The 23,826-nt window shown below is 41.8% G+C and overlaps 2 protein-coding genes across 3 annotated transcripts; both read left to right on the top strand.

Moving 5' to 3' along the window:
* The first annotated feature begins 225 nt into the window (after positions 1-225).
* LOC145237518 (uncharacterized) lies at positions 226-13,268 on the top strand. The gene is made up of 4 exons (XM_080100414.1): positions 226-8,011; positions 10,725-10,831; positions 10,964-11,291; positions 11,576-13,268. The coding sequence occupies exons 1-4, from the start codon at positions 6,811-6,813 to the stop codon at positions 12,013-12,015; spliced, it is 2,076 nt and encodes a 691-aa protein (XP_079956540.1). The 5' UTR covers positions 226-6,810; the 3' UTR covers positions 12,016-13,268.
* Positions 13,269-15,028: 1,760 nt separating this feature from the next.
* LOC145239370 (uncharacterized) lies at positions 15,029-22,886 on the top strand. Of its 2 annotated transcripts, none has more exons than XM_080102681.1 (18): positions 15,029-15,081; positions 15,234-15,392; positions 15,899-16,003; positions 16,841-16,944; positions 17,191-17,458; positions 17,785-17,900; positions 18,213-18,325; positions 18,915-19,072; positions 19,260-19,395; positions 19,467-19,552; positions 19,623-19,753; positions 19,814-20,021; positions 20,223-20,276; positions 20,336-21,208; positions 21,265-21,394; positions 21,595-21,710; positions 21,868-22,072; positions 22,251-22,482. In XM_080102681.1, the coding sequence occupies exons 2-18, from the start codon at positions 15,290-15,292 to the stop codon at positions 22,348-22,350; spliced, it is 3,006 nt and encodes a 1,001-aa protein (XP_079958807.1). In that variant the 5' UTR covers positions 15,029-15,081; positions 15,234-15,289; the 3' UTR covers positions 22,351-22,482. The 2 variants fall into 2 exon arrangements, with proteins under 2 accessions (XP_079958807.1, XP_079958806.1); XM_080102680.1 differs by lacking the exon at positions 22,251-22,482 and adding an exon at positions 22,504-22,886 and having other exon boundaries at positions 15,030-15,081.
* Positions 22,887-23,826: the final 940 nt, after the last annotated feature.

The following is a 23,826-nucleotide window of genomic DNA, read 5'->3' as shown; positions in this document are numbered from 1 at the left end:
AAATGCAGTAGAAAGTATGTAGTCTTTTTTTGGTGTGACAAAGACGTGATGAGTTTTTTCAAAATGTCGCAAGTGTGCATGGTCTAAACATTGGCTTGTGTACGATGGCCGCGTGTGATAAACGAACAAAGATACCTCCAGACATCAGATTATGCTTCTCCGCAAAGTGCTTAGGTTGAAGTATTTGTAATTGTTCGGCTTATACTGTATGTATATTAAGCCCACTCATGGCACAAAATTATAAAGAGCATGTGCATTGTTCTTATGTTAAGTGGATTTTTTCTGTCATGTTAAAAATTAGAAACAAGTTTTTTTTCAAGACGTTTTTTGTTGGCAGACTTAAAGACGACATTTTTAGCACCAAAATTAAGCCCTTGCCCATTATATAATTGTTTGCAGAAATGTTTGTGTAGATTTTTAAGTTTCATTTTATAGCCGATTTGAAAAAACGAAAAATCCGAAATTGGTTGTTTTCCATATGACGGTATAAATGGGCGTGAGTACAAACCACACCAATAGCGCGTATCAGGTGTCTCACACCCACACCCAAGACCTGATGTGGCTTAGGTAATAGATTTGGAGAGGCCACAAGCAGTTATCGCGTTAGTCACTAAACCGCTCGAAAACCCATTTCTCGTTCTGCTTTGAAAGGCATCAATCGCTTGCTCGCTTGACGGCAGGCCCATTTGCTGAAAGCCTTTGACGAGTTTTCCAACACTTGTCGTTGCTAGTGGTCTCCAACCACGCTATGTTAGCGAATAAAGGCGTTCGAATAAATGGCGGGTCGTTGACAAAAAAGTTATTGATGTGGCCTGGTTGAGTAACCGGCGTGTTGGCAAGACAACGGGTGGTTGTGTTTAGCTGACGCAAACGCCGAGGCGATGTATGAATTGTTATTGCACGACAGTAATTTTGATTGCTTAACAAATCGCTATGATATACACGCTCTTTAGACCGCGACCAACTCTCGCGCTGGAATTAATGTAAAGAATGTCGACATAATGCAGACCTATTACGTCATAACTGGTATGTGCGCGCGGACAAGAAAATATGACTTACGCTTTTTATGTGCAGGTGTATTTTCAGAAACGCTGACAAACAGTCTACGTTGGCGCTGCTGTGCAAATACTCGTTGCGTGAGAGTTACTTTTCCCCTTGCGCTGGACGTTTGTAAACTTCAGTTCGACTATTATTTTCTTATGACATTGTTAAAACCGCATTAAAACGTATGTAGAATGCCGCAATTACTGGCGGAACCACATTCTCCCTTCACGTTTCCAGCTGGCGTGCAGCGTTGTGATGCTATTTTCGGGCACCTGACGACCACCGCATGATAAAAATAAAATTTCAAATTGACTGAGCAAACCCAAAAAGGGGCGTTACGTTTGCGTTCTTGCGTACTCGACGCAACGTCAACCTCGCAAACAGGTTTTGACGGCAGGAATAATATTGGAACAAATACTATTAACACAGAAGCTCGTTAATTCGCCCAAAAACTTACAAAAGTCTCGCTGCCAAAAAGGTGCATAATGACACAAAAATAGAAAACGTCCCTCTAAAACAAATTTCAATCTATGTTTTGCGCATATGTCTGCCTAACCAAACAATGTGCTTCCTTTTTTGGTGGCGCTCTTTGAAGTGACTTCCTTTGTTTGTTGATGGCGACCTTTCAGTCAGAGTCAAACTGACGCTTTGGAAAAGATTTGCCTGTCACGCTGCGACACCTCACCTAGTTAGCAGAACTGCTTGTGACGCCTCAACGCGATTAACGCTATTCGATATTTCCTGTAGCGCCAAAACTGACGGATTGTCAATCTGTACTTGATGTGTGTGGCCAGTGTCAGTGAACTTTCCTCCGCAGTTAAATTGCAATTGATGGATTACCGGTGGTTATATTTCCACCGGAGCACAAGATTTACGCACAACACGCGAGCGGGTATATTTATATCCAGGTCCATCACATATGGACACCGCAGCTACACGTGGAAGCTGCACCTGTGCTTATGGGACAGCAGTAGACGTCGGGTTTTCGTAGACAGAACCGTTGCGCCGGCAATTAAAACACGATTAAGTTCTTTTGCGACGGACAAAGAGTGGAGTAATCAATAATATCCGCCAGGGACATGAACGTGAAGTGGTAAGGCCTCGCATGGAATAACACTTTGTTCTCAGGAGCGTTCGGAGTCCCATTGTCGAAGCGAGGCAGCCAACTGGGGGCGACGCGCTGGTGCACGATCACACACTTGAAACATAATACTTGGGAATGACTACACCGACATATCATCCAATGGCAAATCATTTGATTATGTTATTGATCTGTTCTAAGTGGCCCTCGTTAATGGGAGACTCAGATAGATAGAGCTACTGTGTCCGAGCGCTGTTACATCAAAGCAAAAAAAAAAAAGAATTACCTGCAGTTAGCTTTCAGTTAACTAGTCGTGCGCTTTGGATTACGTAGAGTTTATGTAAACTGTTTGCAAACGATATTTATAGTTGGTATTAATTACACGCGGTATTTGACTGTCTTAGTGTGTGGCGCCTAAAATAGGGCGTGATGTAAATATTCCTTGGCTTGCTGACAACAGTGGGTTATTGCACAACCAGTGGCTCGGTTGGTTCATCACCGAAACCCGGGTGGCGCCTCGCCGAATCCTGAAGACTTAATCTCCTCCTTTTAGTCAGATTACGATTTTAAGCGGTCAACAGATGTGTAAGAATGTAACAGCATCAGATTATATATGTCAAAATGCAGTCTATCGCACAGACTGACCAATGTGATTTTTCCCTGTCTGTTATTCCAATCTATGATTTCAACATCAGCCAACAACACAAGAAACAGATTTGTTATGACAGGACTTCTGCCACAGGATGCGCGACAAGACGAGCGATTTAACCAAGGAAACGTACCCTTTTTCGTCGCAAACGGGGGCGGGGAGCGCGCCATAAGGAGAGATGTTTTTTGCCAAGTTTTCTTAATCATAACAGTAGAGAGGCGACAGCGGCAAATTACATTTAGGAAAAACTCGGGAAGGGAGACTTCAAAGGAGAGTGCAAAATAAACTGCGAGAAAGGAAAAACTTTGGACAAAAGGCGGGACAGGTAGGCCATGAGACTTGTTATTTAGAATGTGGATTGTTGTTTGACGGTGGTGGACGCCGGACTTTGCAGATGTAGAATATTTTACAATTGCTCTACACGGTTTATAACATTTAGGCAGGAGAAGTGACAGCACACTTAATACTTTTTCGGAGGTCGCAGCCTAAATGTAGTGACGTCATACCATAGAGCTATTATAAAGCAACTGACTGTATGATTGGCACGTGCCGGCTACAGCAAACAAAACATCGACCTTGAAATTTACAACAGTTGGATATCGTGAGACGCGATTGAAATTTGCTTTCGAATGGGGTCGACGTCCTCTGATCGCGAGGCCACTCAACATACCGTCGCACAATGGAGTATATATTTGCCCTGACATTTTCGGGCGTTTGTTTGATCGCAAAAACTCGCGGCGATAATCGCTGTACAAACGAATGTGGACAGGAGGGAAATATCGCGTTAGGCAGAAGCGTCAAGACGTGGTGGCCAGCAGTTTCGCTTTGTGTGGTTTGCGGCAAACAGTCCACCCTGTTTGCGGGGAACGGAAAAGGTTTTGGGGCATTTGGGGACAATGCTCTGTTGAACTCATCGCGTGCGGGTGATTGACGTCTATAAATGGATGAAGTGTCAACATACAGTGCATTCATATTCCAAGTTTGTTCAAACATTCCAGTTTAATGTTGGATGCATTGTTCCAGTTCCATTATAAACGCCTGAAATCTATTCAGTCGTCGATGTTGGCGTCAGTGAGAATTCGGCCCACTGCTTGTCGGCACTAACTGGCCCCACTAAAACTATATATCACTCAAGAGTATCAGTTTTGGTATGGTTAAGGAAGCACGCCAATGAGTTGTTTAAACAAGCAATTTGACAGCCAGCGATGCTCTAAGCATGCATCGGCAGTCAAGGATTTTGCTGATGATTAACTAGACTTGTTTGTAAGCGTCGTTTGCAGTGCGATGGCCAGGTGTTGAGAGTTGAGGGGGCCGTTGGCCTGGCAGTTTGTGAAATTTGCGCAAGAGGCGGGTCGGTGCGCGCTTCAGGCAGAACGCGTGCAGCGTGCCACGTGCGGGAAAAACGAAATTGTTTGCTTCAAGCGCAGCTCGATTGCGCGGGGTACACAACCGATCGAGACTTGTGTAAATGACAGGTGCAAAGTTAGACGCGTCGTCACTGGTGCACAGCCAACAGTGTGGGAGGCCAAAGCTGCAGTAGCAGAACTGGCACAGATGGACCGCCGCCATTTTCAGGCCGTTCTGAGTAAAGGCGCTTGTGAAAGCTTGACAAGTGACAGTTCAGATGGTATTTCAAGTGCAGTTTGGTCTTTGCGGCGTGTCAGATGCGTAGCAGAAAATCAGTGATGGTTTTTTGCCTCCAACTTGCTGGGAGGTGACGTGAGAGCTTTGGCATGAGAGAAGCCGGCACAGATGTGCGATATATTTTAATAAATGAGGGATACTTTTGCCGCTATGTTTTCATTCAAACTGTAGTGAAACAGGTGCTACATTGCAGCGCGGTTTGAATGTGGCAGTCTGTAGTAGGAGTTTCAAAGATAAGGAGCAGAACACAGGGTTCGAGGAATCATTAGCGGCGGTTGGCTTCAAAACTTCTTGCCGGTCGCCGAAACTCTACAGTGTAACTGAACTTTGAACACAGAGGCAAGGTGCAGGTGCAATATTTAACACTTGTCGCTCACGCTTATATTGTTAACCTGTTTGGAAGGCAAGAGGCATATTGATCAGGAAAAAGCCATTATGAATATTTGCCGTTCATTCTCAAATTACGTCACAGTTCAACTATAATGTTTGCTTAACGTGAAGGCGGTTGCCACAGTTAACATTGTTGGTGTTGATACAGAACACACAACCGTTCGCGTTGCAGGCGGGTTCACGAACGGTTGTAACCCTGTTGAGTAGCTCTCGGTATGTTTTTAATTGTTGCCCCTAGAAGCGTACCAACAACGCGAGGTACAAGCTACAACATTTTGGCGGTTGGCGTTGACAGTTAAACAGCCATTGCGCCACCAAACTAATATTGACTTTTTTAATGGTACTGCTGCAGCGGCGTGACTGTAACAGGCGATTAACTTAAAACAGCTTTTGGGCTTAGCGGCAGAACAGCACCATCCTAATCACCAAAGAATGCCCATGGCGGTATCCCGGATATAGTTGTGAGCTTGTGGTCGTTTTAAAGCGCCAAGGATGTGCATTTTTTAGCATGTTATCGAACCCGTGGGCATAAACACAGCGCTTATGACGGGAAGAGGAAAAGTGTTACTCTACTTATAGAAAACAAACACGGACGTGACCCAAAGCGACAGGAATTCGCAGAATGCTTGAGCTAACAATTGAACAAAACGGAAACTCGCCGGCGATCGCGCGAAGTCTTTGCTAGAAGATGCGATGAATGTGGGCGTAACATGTCAGTCCTATAGTGATAGGAATGGAAATCCCGTAAAACAAACAAGCAACAAAGTGACATGGCCCGATGACGCACAACTCGGGTTCTGTGTGAATGGGGTAGTACACCAGCGCGTGCTATTCAATGAAACCATGATGTAATGGAAGACGAGTACGGCGTCTAACAGTCCCACGGATCGAGGCCTATTAGCGTGTAATCGTGGACCCACAAAGGCGCAAGTGCCAAGGGGTCAAAGGCACGCGAGTTGCTGGCGGTTAAATGCGGTGAAAATTGAGCTCGATGGGTGATTGCTTGCCTTTCTGCGAGCAAATTGATTTCGGTTCACCGCGGTCGTTTTTCCGCAGCCGCTTCCTGCACAATTAGACCGCGAATTGTTCTGGATCACCCCGAGGTACCGAGCTTTTCTGAGAAACGTGATTCGCCGGCTCATAGCGCAATGCCGACTGTTGAGCAAAAGCAGCTCGACTGTTTACAAAAGTTTTCGTGCTGCTTGGCTGTTTACAAATTTTCTCAGATAGGATCTGGATTAAAATAATTAAGGTGTCTTTAGGTGGAAACCAAATGTAGCACTCCAGTATTTTTTAACTGAACATAATGTAAAAACTCAAAGCTCACAAGTAATCTTGGTTAAAACAATTTAGGTGACCACTGTTAGCCGCTGTATGGACAATTATCGTCTGGCGAGTTGCTGGACAACATTTTAAACGGTTTTGCATACTTTTTATAAGAGTAGCACTTCATCATCGTTCTTGTACGGAACACAGTGTAAAAACTATACGTCAACAAGTAATCTTGGTTCAAACGATTTAGGTAACCACTGAATGGAAAACTATTATTATTTTCTAGCCTACGCTTAACTTAAAGTATTCCCATCGATAGGGTGTAAACGTGATTATTTCCGTCCCTATGACAACCCACAGCAATTTCGTGGGCGTTCATGTCGTGGTTTGAAACACCGCAAGACAACCACGTGACTGTCAACTCGCCACCTGATTGGGCAAAGGTTTGCACGCCGGTGCAATTTGCTGCTCCCAGTCGTGCGCGAATCCACTACGTATACAGGCGGTGGCGCGTAATCTTATCAACAAATCAGCAAGTGTTTATGTAATGAGGGTAATAAACGTGTTTGAAACGATGCTTATTTTAAGATGCTTTACATTTACGTTTCAGTGTATAGGTTCCAGCTTTGTTTCTTAACACACACACACGCACGTCATCTGTACAGGCATGTTGCACATTGTAGGCTTATTGCATCACATTTGAAGTCAAAAGAAGAATGTTAGAGGTCGAATGGTACTGTACAAGCTGAACACAAAGCTTTGCTGCCACGAAGTAATTGTTCAAGTCGAAAAGTTACTCAACATGCTTAACATAACGCTGGTTACTGCAAAAGGATACTTGCTGCTGTTTTTAGCTTTCATAGGATCCGGATTCGTTGCAGCGAATCGGGGATCACGTGATGAGAACGAGTTGTTACGACACGCAATCGATCACCGAAATTTCGCACGCGCAAAGTTTCACCCACGTCGCTACTTTCCCCGTGCTCTGCGCCAGCAAGAAGTTTTCCAAATGTTACCTAACGCCCTGGCGGACTTACATAGGCAGTTGGAAGCGCATGAACGAAGCACGAGAAGTCTTCAGTCGTTCGGAAAACGCTGGTCAGACGTGGATAACACAGTGCGACCGGCGACTGTTTCGACCATGACGGGTGTAATGTTGCTGGGCACTGATGGAAAAGACAGCGGAAAGAACAAAAGCACTTCCCATGAGCCTGCGACAAACATGAATTTGGAACATGATTCGGTTTTAACTCACCCGGCGGCCAACCGGCAACAACCGCCTACGTCAATTCCCGCGGGATCCGCCTCATCATCGACAGAGAAGGCCCAACTCGAAACGTCGTCATTGCGTTCTGATATCAAAGCGTTTGAGAACTTGGATTATGCTCAAACAGATTCCCATGTCGAGGGTGTGACACATGAAACTTCATCTATGCCGGTTCGCGACATGATCCGAAATGAAAGTGACCCGGTGTTAGTGATGTTTCTAAGCCTGTTGAGGCAGATTGATCCCAAGCATAACATCAGCGTGGCCGCCGCAAAGAGGATCCTGTCGGAGGCACGTCGTGGCCAAACCAGGCGTTTAGCGTCCCACCTTGGACTTGATCGGCACAACCACCACGTAAAACGCGGCGCACCACAACGAAAAAAACATACATCACTTTACGAACTTTTGAACGCTTTTCCAACAACTGCAACACCGAGCCAGAACCAGGGTCGCATGCAACAATCACACCTCCAGCCATTGCCACCTCAGTCGCCTATTTTCTCGTTGCCAGACGGTTCCGCAGGAGTCCTTCCTCCTACAAGTGTCAAGGGTGGACACTTGCGGGAAAACATACACACCATTTATCACAACAGTGGATTAACACTGCGAATGCTGCCCGACGGACGAGTGGAATTTGTCGAGGACACGGTTATTGATGCTTATTGTAAGTACACAGTTGCAATGTTAAGTATATGTTAACCAGAGTTGTGAGTCGGACCGGGTTCGGGTTCTGGCCGGGTTCGGGCTTAAAAAAGGGTTGATTCGGCTCTGACTTTACCCTGTGTGTCAGTTTAAAAACAAAATTACTAGCTAAATAGCCAGTGGGCTGGACCTGACCTAATGTCAAACAGCCCTTAAACGCCTTGTTCGAGACCAAATTGTGTTTGTTGTCTTGGTCTTTTCTGAGACTTCAAGTGTAGGCCTGTTAATCAAATTTTCGGGCCTAAATGGGCTTCTTCGTGTTTGGGCCTGGTTTCGGACTTGTACTTTCGGGTTCGGGTGTCATTTTAGGCCCGTTTACAACTCTGGTGTTAACAGTACTTGTTCTCGCGCTTGATCCAATGATTGAACCAAGCATTAAATACACCAATACCTGAAATATCAACTAACTGTTACCCGGTAGCTAAACAATGTCGTGGGATTTCGACAAACGCCTAAGCGCAGTATTTGTTAATCATTACCGAACCGACGTTTGATTCCCACGGTGTAATAAATGGATATTATGGACAGCTTCTTGAAAAGATGGCAAACACGCCGAACCCAAATTTTGCTTTGTCATAGTAAGTTATGTTTCTGTTTTTCCCGCTGACTAATACGCAAAGTTGACTTTTAGTAAATCCGCGAAGTTGTACAGGGTAGATTTTTTCGCAAACAGCCGTCCTTTGTTGACTTTTGTAAGAATGCTCGCACGGCTACAGAAAATATATCGTATGTTTTCAAGACTTCGAGGCCCTATGGTGCGCATTCGGTTCAAAATTAGGCGGTTACACATTGGTTAATGGCTTAAAAATAAACAGGCGTGTGAGATGTGCAAAGTTTAATGGTTTTAATACTAAGAATTCGCATGACATTTGACAATCAGGTGCAATTTATATGGCAAGACGTGAAGTCTATGGTTTTTTAATTAGTGGTTGACTGGGCGACTTAGGATTGAGGTTCCCTTATAAGGTCAAATGGTAGGTGGCACGTTGACAAACACCACCAACGCGTGTTTTCCTGAGTCCTATTTATACTGAGTTTCGTAAAGGTGGGAGTGACAGTCACAGGTGTTGCCAATTAAAGTCGTCCGATTTTTCCCACTTCTAATACGGAAGTCTCAATTTACACACCACTTGGGGCCCGTGGGTGACAAGAAAAGTAGCCCGACGACGTGTGAATGAACGTCCGCTATAGAAATAGGGGCGTAATTACGTTGAAATCGTCTGATGGATTGTGTAATCGTGGGGTTAAAATAGATCATTGCTTTTTGTGGGGCGGGATAGTCCTTGAGACGCTGTCTGGCGAATTGCTGGACAACATCTGTGAAATAAATTCTTTCGCACACTTTTCAAATCTTGAATCAAGCACTATAATTATTTAAATTGAACACAACGTACAATTTCGAAGCCCCCAAGCCGTTTACCCAGTGAACCAATGAGCAGCTTTCGTTCAAGTACGCCGTTGGATTCCAGAGAATTAGTCACACAAACAGCGAGTTATTGTAGCGAGTTATAGAGATGTCGGGACATAATTCCATAAAAGCTATTCTCACGTTCCCAGCAGGCTTTCGTTCGGCTCGCCAATGGCGCTTGAGGACCCAGTCACCTGTCTTTGCACCACTTCAAGCTAATAAAACGCTAATGACAGGGGGTACTTGGCGCTTTGTCTAGTGCATTGGAGAGCTCAGTTGAAGTACCCCGTCTATTGATACATAATTATAAACTTCTGTACCGAGCATGCCGCGCCCCGTAACGTTATGACGCAGTTTGTGCGCGTTGGCCTGGGATCACCCTATCGCCCAATCCATGGGTGTTACGAGCGTGTTTTGTTCGGGACTCGTCAAAGAAGGGTTGTTGACTACGAAACCGTGCAAAAATGCGTTGTTTGAAGCCAGCCGCTCTCATGTTTAGGCGTGATATTGCTCTTCAAGCGCGCGATGTGTCTCGCCACGCCTAAAATCGCAAACTGATGACCCGTCATCCGGGGAAAATTAATTCGATTTGTGCTTCGTTTCATCTGTGCACGACATTATTACATTTCCTTTCTTTTCCGGCCGATGGTCTATCGCTTCGAGACTTGGCGACACATATCTGCCAATTTTCGAGCGCCCCCTTCTAAAAATAAACCCGGCAAAAGGTTGCGTTGCCAACGCGGAAATCATGATTTAGCCTTGCTTATGTTTCTGCGTTGGAAAGTTTAAACTGGCGGTACTTTGTTGGCCACTGTGCCACACGCACGCCCGCTTGTAAACAACAGAGCTAAAGGCGTTGATGTTCGATTTGAGTTTCCGGGGCCTCTTGTGCGGACATACTTTCTCATGGCGGCGGTAACGCGACTGCCGTGGTTCATTGCACCACAACAGTACGTACTGTGGCTATACAAAACACTAGGCGACGAAATTGTGCCCACACGAAACAGCCACCGCTCTTTTATCAAACGCCGTACCGACCACCTGTTAACTAGGCTTGGTAGCTGTGCTGATGAAAATTGACATAGACCTTGCGTTTGTCTCCCGCCCCGCTACATTTACAGTTTAACCAAGCGGCGAGGGGATCAGGTGACATGACGTAGGCAGCCACAAAAGGCAGTTTGTGCAAGCTTGGGAAAAATCGCCTCGTCCTGTGTTACTGCAATATTGAATGTCATTGTTGTGACCTGGGCCATCGCTTCGTTCGCAGGTGTGGTGAACATCCTCCGATTGGGACTGAACTTGCGGGTGAAGATTCGCGGGAAAAAGACTGGTCGATACCTGGCGATGCGCAACGATGGAAGCCTATATGGCGCGGTAAGTGTTTGTGCACCATATGCTCATATACGATTACGCAAACAATCGGCACAGTGTTGCACCGCAGTTAGCACTGCTTCAATTATGACAAGTGCCCGGACTTTATTCACATGGTGCCACCTGTTGCTACAGGAAAACGACAACGACAACAACACGAACTTTCGGCATGTGTACAAAGCCAGTTCTCACGATGCCTACATGTCCATTGATCACGAGTCATTCATTTCACTGCGAAACGGAAAGCCCACTCGACGACGCTTTCGCAACGACACCAACAAGCGGACACATTTTCTAGTACGCGAAGCCAGAAGTGGTCTCCTTCTGACCGAGTCCCCAATAGATGAAGTCAGCTCCAACGCATTGCCCACGGAAGCCCTTCCACCTTCAACAACTAGCGCTGAAGTTTCATCCCCAAGTCAAACTACAACTACAGCTCACGTTAATGTTAGCACTACAAAAGGTAAGAACTTGTATGTATTTCCTTTCTTTCGGCAATCGCGACAAAATCGTCTGAAGTGTAAACAATAACATAAACGTGACAAGGGAATGCTTGGGACACCGGCATGATTTCATGTAACGGCCAGGTGTACTATGATTAACTCTTTAAAGACGTTTTAATTATATCAAAGCAGGAGGACTACAGATAATATCTCAAGTTGAATGTTTGAAGAACTTAGTTGCTTTTCATAGCTCAACCTTAGACAGGAGTTGTAACGTTAAACTAAAATTAGTGTTCTTTAATAGATATGACTGCGTTGGCCACGACTTCAACATCAACAAGTCAAACCAAGCCAACAGCAAGCAAGCCTCGATCAAAAGGCTCGAAGCCGAAGAAAGGCAAGAAAAAGAAGAGAAAATGTAGAAAAAGAAGACGAGATCGCAAGCGTTGCAAAACGAAGAAGTGCAGAAAACAAAACAGGCGAAAGTGTCGCTCCAAAAAGAAAAAGAAATCGAAAAAAAAGCAAAAGAAAACCAGAGATAAAGCCGGGCGACGCGTAAGTCGGTCGATCCATCAGGCTTTGGAATCGGAGGACATCTTTAAGTCGCAACAACCGGATAATGTATTGAGCTCAACGCGACTTGAGCATCAGTGGCGTCGGTTAAAACGGCCGAAGTTGCTGCTGCGCCTCTTGCGGCGGCGCCTTAGAAACTCATCCGCGCTCCAAGCGGTCGATAATACGTGATACATCGAGTGTGCTTCATCGTTTTTTGAGCCCACAGAGACAATATACATTCAAGTGCAATCTCAACTGTGCCACCTTGTTAACTTCCTAGGTGCCGCGCATAACCACTGTCTGCTGAGCTGAAAGTTAATTTTCATTTACGTTTTGCCATTCTTCATGCTATACACAAAGCGCGGAGTGCAACTTGGTACCTCATGACATCAGCGTCTGCTGTTTACGCAATCATATCGCGCGAAGCCCATCCTGTTTGCCTTCGCAGAACTGCACTGCGCAACAAAATTGACACGGCGCAAGCCCATTTATTTGCATTTCCCCACTTCAAACTAAAAATTTGTCACACCGCTATTTAACGTACACACGCGATACCGTCAAAGTTCATTCATAAAAAAACGACTGAATTATAAAAACCTGACCTGGCCACGTACTTGGCTTTTCTCGCGCCTATAGTTCTCGTTGTTGCTCCCATCCAGTTCAGTATTTTTCACTATTTATTGCTCGTAAAGCATTTTTTTTCAGTTCGTACTATACGTTCCTTATGTATGTGTCCTGCGCTGTTTGTCGATTTTGTTTTTTGTACGTGCTCGTTCTGTACAGCGTTCAACATTGTTCTTGCCCATTTCCTTTATTTTCTGTCTCGTTCCTTTTTTTCTATGTGTTGTTTTGTTCCCATCTTTCTGTTAACGATAAAGGCGCTGCTAGCGGCGTGGCTACATTTGTTACTGAATGCCAAGGCTGTAATCGGTCTTGATCGTGAACTGGCATCAAGTGATTTTTCTCACGAGAAACGTAAAATTTTTCGGCTTGCTGATGAAAGCTCGATAAGTTTTTGGTCATAACTATTAGCTCAAGGAAGCTATTGCCCTTGGTGCAGATATATGTGTTTTTTCTTCTTATTCAAATTGCAAGCAAAATCTTCTTCAATCGTTTATTGTACCGGCCGACTGCCCCTCCCGTACTTACTTAATCAACGTATTTTCATGTTTCTCTTTTGTAACACCAACCCTAACGTAACCGGTGCAAACTGGTTGGAACGGTTTTACGTGAAGTTGTTTTGTGCAAGGTTAAGATCTATTTTTGATACTACCTACGACTGGCGCTGGATGTGTTCCTGCATTGTCCCCTAATTTACCAGCATTTGCGCTCGATACTTAACGCGCCTTTATGTATACATATATTACCTATCTTTTTCTACCATACAGAATTTATGGGTCTTGAGGCGAGAGTCCGAAAAATACATTTTGCAACTGTATAAATGCTTGGGTTGTTTTTGTTGTTATATTTTAGGCGAAACAGATCAATTGTCGATATGTTTTGTGCTTCAAAAGTTTTGTGTATATTCCTTTCAAAGTTGGACAAAACTATTTTGAGATAACTTCACAACACTTTACTTAAACAGCAAAGCACAATACATCAAGACTCGGTTAAACCGAATCGGTTAACCCAGATCTTCACCTAATTCGGACATAATTCGATTAAAATGTATATTTTACATAAATTGCATAATAAATGCCTAAAAACCCCAAGGAAAAACCGATTGTAAAAGATAAGCGCTAAATCAATACCAGCAAAATGAGTACAACAATAAACCAAGAAGATCATAACAAGCTTTACGCTGGTTAAAAATACGACCAAGAATTTATTTGTAACTAGCGAACTGAGAGTTTGGAATCATTTGCATTCATTAATTTAACCTTTGAAAGGGGACAAAAATAGCACGTTGTGTCGGTGCAACTATTTTTGTGGAGTTTAAAGGAACCACGAATGTTGTTTCCACCATTAGTTTAATTGCTTTTCAATCGCTTCAAAAAATTACCTATTTAAACGTCTCGTGAACTTTACAATAACCAATCAGCTGTTGCAAATATATTCACAGTAATCCGATTTTGCTCTACTAAATTTACTGTTCTGAGATAAAAGATTACGAGTTATTTTGCATAACAATAATAAACATAATAATTAGTGTGCTTGGTTATCTTTTTTCGATATTAGTAACACAGCCAGTTGCGTACTTGAAAAAAGTATGAAAAACAGTTATTGTCTGTAGGACTGTTTTAACTTTTAACATCCATCACCATAAAAGTTGTCAATAGGGTTATTTGTTTCCAGTTTTACAATTAAGCAACAAACGAACGTGTTTGCATTGTAATACGCTTATAGTTTTGTTTTCCAATTTGAGATAGTTAAACAAACGAAACAAAATATGCTACATAATAAGACAACTTTTATCAACTTCTGTTAATAATTAGTGAATCACTTCCAGACAGCACGTATGTAACCTATGACGTCGTCGTGCATTCGTACCCACGGCAACCAGCTCGGTGTGGCCGATCCCGACCCGCGCTGCTTATACACACAACGACCTACTTTGATCCCAGGTAAGATATGTCCTGTTATCTAAACCAATTAAAATCTATGCGGAAGGGAGACAAACACCACCTATTTGAATCCATACACGGCGCTGCTATTAAGTGTAGAATCCGCAACGCAATTTAGATTTTGTGGTTCGACAAAATATACAGCCTGGATAAGTTATTTAGATCAACCTTGCCCCTTCTGGTACATAGCCGCGAGCCGATGTTTACACGATGTGATAAAGTTTTTAAACGTGACCAGCCTGATTGCCAAGGACGTCACAAAATGACATTAAACATAGAAATCCCAAAAGCGTTATTAAGTGATCAAAAATCTTTACACAGCGCTCATGTTTATTTCTATGCACCTTAGCCATAGCTTAAAACCAACAGGTTTTTCAACAAAACGTTGCGCCCAATGAAAACACAGTTGCGAATTTAAAGCTGATGCATGCTTTAGATAAGATACTTCGGTTAACAGTGGAAATAAACCAACTCGGCGATAACGCCACTTCGCCATTGTTGCCTGCTGATCTTACACGAGACGCTCAGTGTTCGGGTCGCACGTGCAAATGTATTTACTGCCAGGAGATAGTCGTGTAGCGCTCGTGACCTTTCGTCCGCGGCCATTACGAAACGGGAGCAATTTTCTACAAAATGCAGCAACACCAAGAATAAACCGTTCAGTCTTCATCGGCACGGGAAAGAGACACAGGTACTGATGACCGAGAATTCTTCCTTTCGCCATTCTTTAGTTAGACCACGTATATACATATTGTAAGCGACAGGTTCAATTGTGATTTCTGCAAAACGCAGGCCTTACATTTTATTAACGTTTAGAGGTAATAGCATAGTTTTTTTTTACAGCGGTTAAGGAGTTTATTTTCGTGGTATTGTGGTGACAAAATCAGCTGCAATCAGGAATGAAGATCATTTCATTTTTGCTGATCGTACTGGCAACTTGTGCAAATGCCGAATATTATTTTACTGGACCGATTGATTACACCTTGTGGCCAACAGCGAAAGGTAGGATTATAAACAAATACGAAAAAGTAGTGAATTTAGTTGTGCAACTATATTAACTTCATAGCGTGGCAAATAAAATATTGAATCAAAATTGAATTAGCGATGATTTGAAACAAGGTTCTAATGCATTAACCATGGTTGTTTGATAAAAACGCTACATTTTTTTTTTTGATAAAATTTAACAATGATTAATTTGGTATTGTAATATACATTAAGATTGTATCAAATGGAATTTTTTTGCCAGGGTTTTACTAATTTCAATGTTAATCTACCCAAAGTGAACATGCCACCAAGGCACTGTATCTTCCATGAAGTGAAATGTTTTAAATCCAAAATTTTCTAATTACAATGGCAAAATTGGATCCCTGTTTGCTTTAACACGACTAGACGAGGTCACAAAGTGTCATCCAGTTGACCCTGGACAGATTTGCATATTCATCGTATAACAGTGCACGTTTTTATTGCCAACAAATCCCTAATGCCCCGGCGATGTTTGTGCTCTGCAGGTTCTGAGGTTGTTCAAGCGGTCGTGCAGAAACTGGACGCGTCCGAAGTTTTCTCCAATGATTATTTGTTCCTAAGGCGACTTGCATTCGTGCAGACACGAGATGGTAAGTTTTACACAAAACGCGCATTCCAGTGTTACTTCCCTTCTACTGTCCAGGCTGGGTATTTGATCCTGTTTCGGTTTTGGGCCGGGCGGAAGAAAACGACTTGATTCAGTTTTGACCCCACCCTTGGCATCATTTGAGTCATAATTTTTGATTTCACATTCTGCCTTATTGAAGTCGTAATTTTTGAATGCATCCTCGGCCTGATTAAAGTCGTAAGGTAAATTTAAGTTTCTGGCCTAATTTCTTTAAACAAAATTGTGGGTCTAGACAATTTTAGGCCCGTTTAATGTCTCGCGTTTGTTTCCATTATTATACTCAACAAGCTGTTGTATGAAGTAAAGTCCAAACACGAAAGAAAGGATACAAATAACCTCCTGTGAGCTTGTGTATGTTTTATTCGATTTGACAACAACTTGGGGAAAAACAAATAATCGTAGACCAAATCTACTGATCTAAAGATTCAAATGTTCATTTCAAAAGTTATTAGACTTTTTTAAATGCATCTTCCACTAACAAACAGGTGCGAGGGTAAATGATCGAAGATTAAGCTGCAGATACGCAAGGCCGTGGATTGTGTGGGATAAAAGTTAAGGCGTTTTAAAAAATATGCAGCCCAGCCTCTGATGGCTTTAAAACCTGATGAACAGGTCTTACCGTAACCTGTTTTGTGAAACAATGTGGGAGAAATTAATATTTTAGCACCAAATACCCGGCCTAAACCGCTGCCTGGCATCTTCAAGAGGAAATGGCTGCACTGTATATTTGTAAGCATCAGAATCGTGCAGATATGCCTATTTAGAAAACGTGCATTAACGCTCCAATGGTATTTTTTAGGTACAATGCCGGGGACTTATCAAGATCCATACTTTTATGGTGGTATATGGGGCGTCGATGAAGAGACATTTAATGCTACGAAGTCACCAGATCTCAACCCACAGGTTTGTTATTGAACTTATGTTCATATCATAAATCATTAAGGTTAGAGTTGGGCCTAATTTTGTTGAGGGTTTAGTTTTAATAAAATGGTGTTGATTCGGGCCTAACTTCACACTCTGCATCATTTTTGCCGCATTTTCACCAACTTTTGGGCTTTGCTTAAATTGGGTTCGGGCCGAGGCTTGTACCTTGGGTTCTTTCGCACGACCGTTTACTACTCTGATAACTATATGTCGTTTTGATTTTAGCATCAAGGGGTGCTACGGGTTTTCGGAATTCGTTGGAGGAATGTGAAATGGGTGGACCTTCGCAAGCCCATCTATTCTGGACTGGCAGCGCGATTGTTTCTTACATCAATCTTACCCCAAGGGGTGCCGAAAGACATCAATGAGCAAGCAGTGATCTGGATCAAATACTTTTACAGCGAGGACCGTCAAATCAACATACTGGGTCAAGCTATTGACCCCTCAAATACATCGTTTGTTCGTGTCATCGAACGTCAACGTGAAAATGAAAGTATGTTTTTTCAACCTTTCTAAACGCTTCCGCTGTTTTTACCTGAGGCGACATTTGGTTTGATTTAATGGCCTCTTATCGTCTTTTATCATTGTGTTGAAGCACGGCAAAACCCAGTTGCTTTACAAAAACTGACAAGGTAAAATTATTTACCATGTTGCGAAATGTCAACTTCTATACTTAAAGCTTTATTTAGCCACTGTGGTGCACGAAGTTTAGCCACAAAATAACAAACATAACTTTGTGGTGTTGAACAAGTAGCACACCTGTGCACAATGACGTTTTAAACAATAATCACTTCAAGGATGTGACGCTTTTATACACAGCTTGCGCGGTTGGAAAAGTAGACCTTATTTTGCTGATGGACGGAAGCGGAAGTGTGGGTGTGCGGGACTTTAAACGCGCTATGGACTTTGTGGAGGGAATTGTAGAGCCGCTTACGGTATGTAACGCTCTTGACTAACTTAAGTGTACAAAATACGGCATTGCAATGCTAAATTACGGTTACAAATCTATAGAAATAGTTAAAAGCTGCATAAAATGAGAATTTCCAGCCTAAATGTTTAAGTTTTTTACATTCTTTATTAGGTTTACATTATTCCTTACCTAAAAGAGAAAACCCAAACATTTGCTTCATGAAAATTAACCTACCAAATGGGAAGCAAGAGCAGCAAATATGCAATGAACAATCTGCCCTACGCATTTACTTTGTTTTATCACGTGTATTGACGTCAGCTATCTTTGTTTCACACAGGTTCATACGAATGGAGCCCGCGTGGGCATGGCGCAGTATTCGGGAACCGCAAGAGTCGAGTTTTATCTTCGTCAACATCTTAATAAGCCGGCCCTCCTCAATGCTATTCGCAGGTACAACTAACCATCAAATGTCAAGCTGTTTGTGCAACCATAATACCTCCACAATAGAAAACAGGACTAAATATGGATTGTTATGCCAAGTCTTTGGTGAATCTTTTTCGTAATACAGGCATACAGGTCGTAATCTAAAACATCTAGCATTTGAGATAGCGGCATAGAACTCTCTTCGCTTGAGGCTACCGCATTTAAAAATAGTCGCATCAATTTGGCAATAACTGTTCTTTGATCACAATGATAGAGATTGGCAATCTGTCAACCCAAAATAAATGAAACTCCATTTGAAAATTCCTGGGCCAAAAAATGAACATTCATATTGTTTATATCTACAAACCCTATACCTGCAATGAAGCGCTATTGTAATTTCCGACAAATCACTTGAACCTTACTACATCTCCATGTCAGTTTTAAAACACGCTACAAACATTCCACTTTCTGCAAAAAAGAAGAGGCTTCATAACCTTTACAGTGACAAACATTATATAACCTAGTCCAATTTAAGTGAATCAACAACTTAACTGATACACGTTTGTGGTATTTTACTTCCAGACCAGTTTGATACAATACTTTTTTACTTGTTCAGGGTAAAGTACAAAGGAGGTACCACAAGAACGGGATTTGCGATCAACTATGTGTTTACCCGCATGTTTGTGACAAGGCGAGGAGCGAGGAGACTTTCTGAGCTTGTACCACGTATTCTGATCGTAGTTACTGATGGTCAAAGTCACGACAACGTGTTTGGTTAGTCCATATTTGTCAATAACATCTTAAGATGACAATTAACACGAATAATAGGGTACACGAAAAATAGTCCGAACACAAAAATAGGGTACCATGTTACAGTAATGAACAAAAAGAGAGATTTTCCTCACAACGTTGCCTTTTACCTAAGTTTTCGGTGTAAATTAAACGATGTCATCTTCTTTAGCGGCTTCAAGGAGGGCACACTTATCCGGTATCAACGTATTTGCTGTTGGTGTAACTGAGGTTGTAAACAGGAATGAGTTGGTCACGATCGCTAGTGGTTTGGAATCAACTCACGTTTTTGAAATTGCAAACTTCAGGTAAGACATTATTGATGTTTCACTGAAGTGCGAGTTTTGTATTCTCTTTGTTAAACCTCTTTCTATTTCAGAGCGCTAAAGTTTGTGCAATCGGTGCTCCAGAGCAGAACGTGTACAGAGGCTGCGGTTTGGCCACTGGATCAAACTCAAGTTAAAGGTTTGTGCTTTGACTCCAGCAATTAAGGCGCCTAATACAGTAAAAACTAACAACTACTTTAACAATGCAGGCGTGTTTCTTCCCGGAGAAGAAAAGCATTTAAAAATCGAGGTTACTGATATAGGCATAACCCTACGTCTAGAGACTGAGGACGGGTCCATGTTAATGTTAGGATCTACCTGGATTACAGATCCAAACGAGGTTTGTATAAATTGATAATAAGTAATCTACATGGCCATTATTATTTTTTACAACACGCAGGCGCTGCACGATTTCCTTCTTAATATCACCAACGATATGGCAGAAGTATTTTTCAATCCCTTTGATCTCCAAGCTGGTTGGCCAGTTCGAAATCAAACCGCAGAGGCAGTCATATCGTCGATTAGTGGAAGACCAGCTTTGACGCTATTTATGACGCTTGTTTCAAAATCAACTTATCCGGTAGATGTCACTCTTACCCAACAACCAGGTATTTGTTGAGGAAGTCAACTTTCTAACACGTAGTTTGAAACATTGCCTGTTTAAACTAAAGCAAAACACATAAAAATGATTGAAATGTAAACGTCTCGCTTCACATCAAAAATCATTTTTATTTCTAAGTGTTAAAAGAAACTGAAAGCTTAAGTCACTTCTTTATAACACCTAAACAAGGATTGGTTGTCACCAACAGGTAATCAACTTATCAGAGCACCTGAAAAGATTGAAACAGCAACACCCCCGAGAGGTTTGTAGAAACCCTTTCTATGTGTATGTACGTTGCAATTCATGTTGTTTTGCTTTTAGACGTACTTCCAACGGCACCACCGACCACCTCCGCAGCGGAAATAACTACAACGACAAGAGTTACAACAACAACGACTAAACAAACTACTACTACGCCAACAACTACAACACAAACTACTACTACACCAACAACTACACCAACAACTACAACACAAACTACTACTACACCAACAACTACAACACAAACTACTACTACGCCAACAACTACAACACAAACTACTACTACGCCAACAACTACAACACAAACTACTACTACACCAACAACTACGCCAACAACTACAACACAAACTACTACTACACCAACAACTACAACACAAACTACTACTACGCCAACAACTACAACACAAACTACTACTACACCAACAACTACGCCAACAACTACAACACAAACTACTACTACACCAACTACTACTACACCAACAACTACACCAACAACTACAACACAAACTACTACTACGCCAACAACTACAACACAAACTACTACTACGCCAACAACTACAACACAAACTACTACTACACCAACAACTACGCCAACAACTACAACACAAACTACTACTACACCAACAACTACAACACAAACTACTACTACGCCAACAACTACAACACAAACTACTACTACACCAACAACTACACCAACAACTACAACACAAACTACTACTACACCAACAACTACAACACAAACTACTACTACTACACCAACAACTACAACACAAACTACTACTACACCAACAACTACATCAACAACTACAACACAAACTACGACTACATCAACAACTACAACACAAACTACGACTACACCAACAACTACAACACAAACTACTACCGAAGAAGCTACTACAAAATGGGTCAGGCCCCCATTTCGATACGAACGAGGTATGCATTCTTTAACATCCTTCGTGGTTACGAAGTAATGCAAAAGCGTATTTTAGGATGCTACTCGGATGCTTATATTGTTGAAATGCCTCGATATCGAAGCGACCGGAACTGGGCAAAAGTGAATCTTCCTATGCCAAGCTTAAGAGCAATGACAATCTGTGTTTGGATTCGTAGCGAACTACGGTACGGTGTTTTCAAACTTAAAACAAAAACATGCCTAATTTGCAAACAGCGTGTATTTTTTATTAATCGGTTTTCCTAAAAAAATGTTAGTTTTTTTTCTCAATCGATAAAAAACCCTTCTTTTTCAATGCAATAATCTATGTCTTTTGATTTAACATTTTTATTTTTAATAAATTTAGTCTTTATTTAATTCATCACAGATACCAACATTCTGCAATATTCAGCTATGCAGTTCCCGAAGAAGACAACGAAATTTTATTTTATTTACATCCACTGGAGGGCTTTCATTACAGAATTAATGACGATAAGTTTTCGGGTAAGACTCTGGTATCCAATTGCACTGGCTGACTTTAAGTATTTAATTATGTAGAAGTAAATTATTTTCAATGTGCTTTGGATTTCAAGATACCTGCACAAATGAATAAAACAAAGCCTGCTTACAAACTCATTGCCAAACATGATCTTGTGTGTAGGAGGAAGACCAATGTTTCCCCAAGGTCGGTGGTGTTTTGTGTGTGTAAGCTGGGAGGGAGCTACTGGTGAATCGATCGTTTACTTGGATGGTAGACCAATACAGCGCTCAAGACACAAACATGCCCATAAACATGTGATCAGAGGCGGAGGGTCACTCATGCTTGGCGCAGAGCAAGATTGTGTTCCAGGATGCTTCGAATACTTGTAAGTAAAAAGCGGACATTGGCGAAATAAGGAAGCGTTATTATGTATCGTTAATTTACTTCGGTGTTAGATCGGCGGTGTGAACATTAATTTAACTATTTTAGATCAATTTGCATTGTCCTGTTTAACGTGCATAAAAATCAGCAATATTAAGTTTGCACCAATTAAGATTATTTAGGACAAAGAAATCCATTCTTCCTAAGGATTTTTATGCCGGTGACAAATTCTCAATAACATCGTTTGCGAAACCATTGCAGCTTAAACTAAACGCCAGTTAGTATGTGTTTTATGCGTAGATTTCGTAAATTTGTTTGTGATACAATTTATGTAAAGAAACAATTGGTCTATGTAAGATGTGGAGTTCATTTGTAAACTGCAAAGACTTAATTTTTTCTTTTTTCTTTTTTAAGTTCTTATACACTCTATTACAGCCAACAGTTTATTGGTGGCATCTCGACTTTGAATGTGTGGTCATATGTTCTTAACCGAAAGGAGATGAAAATAGCTTCTACCTGTCGGCAAGTCTTCGGCGATGTGATGCACGTCAAACCAGGGAATGTAATAGTGCGGGGAAAATACGTCCAGAAAAACTTGTTCAATTGGTGTCAAATTTGTCCGAGAAGGCCTAGATATTTTGGGTTTTGAAAATCGCAGTGCATTACCTAAACTTTTATGTACCATATCTTTGCAAATTGCTTTGGCAGTGAACTGATGCAACATTGTCGCCTACAGCCGCATTCTGCTTAAACTCACATAGTTTGCAATTTTGTTTGAGTCTAATGTCGAAGGCAAATAAAAGCATATGTTTAAGAAACGTTATTTGAGATTTTCGTGTTCAAATTCATACATGTTTTGTTCACTGACAAAAACACATCACGAAAAAATGATCGAAGGTTACAATAAGTTGTACATGATTGAAAGTCTGTACATGTTTGAAAGCATTGAAGGTTTTCTAATATATATGTTCAATGACCCTATATGCGATGCATATTGCAACAAGTCTAAGTTTCAATGTTTTTTTTAAACTAAGATGCACATTTATCCACTACTACGTTAAGCCCAGCAATTACTGCATATACTCACATGTAAATTAGACCCCCTAATAAAGGTATCATATTAATTTCGCTCTGCCGAGGATTATTACAAATATCTTACTAAAATGCACTTGCCACAAAAAAACTTTTTTATTTGAGACATTCACCCATCAGTGTCCACCTAATATTTTAAGTTATTGCCCCGTTAACCGACGGATTTCAACGCGCACAAATTCCTTGTAAGCAAATGCTAATTAACGCTCGAGGGATTTACTGAATCTCTTGATTTGGTGTTCTTATACACACAGTTTTTGTGGGTAAAGAAGCCACTTACATGCAATGGCAGGCCAGTACGAGTAGAAATGTTGGGTCAGGTGTTCGTAGAAGGTTCAAACTTAGTGCAGATGCAATAGTGATGATTTTAAACTCAAACACTGCATGGTGGCAATTGAATATAAGTGAATAAAACAGTAAAGCTAGGTCGAAATTGTAACCGTTTTGGTCAGTTATAGCGATCGAGATTATCCAGTTTCAATCCCTTTTTGTATGTGAAACATTTGTAGTTTTGTCATAAAATATTGTCAGTTACATAACTTAGTATACCAAGCACGTTGTATTTTGACAAAATCCTTATTGCACGCGTTTGAATTATTTAATTACTTTTATAACTTTAAGCTTGTAACTAAAATGCGAGAAACCATGTGGGCCTTAAGCAGTTAT

Source organism: Phallusia mammillata, chromosome 7 (assembly GCF_965637545.1).
Source record: "Phallusia mammillata chromosome 7, kaPhaMamm4.hap1.1, whole genome shotgun sequence".
Taxonomy (NCBI): Eukaryota; Metazoa; Chordata; class Ascidiacea; order Phlebobranchia; family Ascidiidae; genus Phallusia; species Phallusia mammillata.
Note: the sequence above shows the minus strand (reverse complement) of the source record. Positions and strands in the feature narration are given on the sequence as shown.

Coding starts and splice junctions, on each gene's coding strand:
- LOC145239370 (XM_080102680.1), top strand. CDS start 15,290: ATGAAGATCATTTCATTTTTGCTGATCGTACTGGCAACTTGTGCAAAT. Junction 19,073..19,259: donor AAGTCACGACAACGTGTTTG/GTTAGTCCATAT, acceptor CATCTTCTTTAG/CGGCTTCAAGGAGGGCACAC. Junction 21,395..21,594: donor TGGATTCGTAGCGAACTACG/GTACGGTGTTTT, acceptor AATTCATCACAG/ATACCAACATTCTGCAATAT.
- LOC145237518 (XM_080100414.1), top strand. CDS start 6,811: ATGGTACTGTACAAGCTGAACACAAAGCTTTGCTGCCACGAAGTAATT. Junction 8,012..10,724: donor CACGGTTATTGATGCTTATT/GTAAGTACACAG, acceptor CTTCGTTCGCAG/GTGTGGTGAACATCCTCCGA. Junction 11,292..11,575: donor TAATGTTAGCACTACAAAAG/GTAAGAACTTGT, acceptor GTTCTTTAATAG/ATATGACTGCGTTGGCCACG.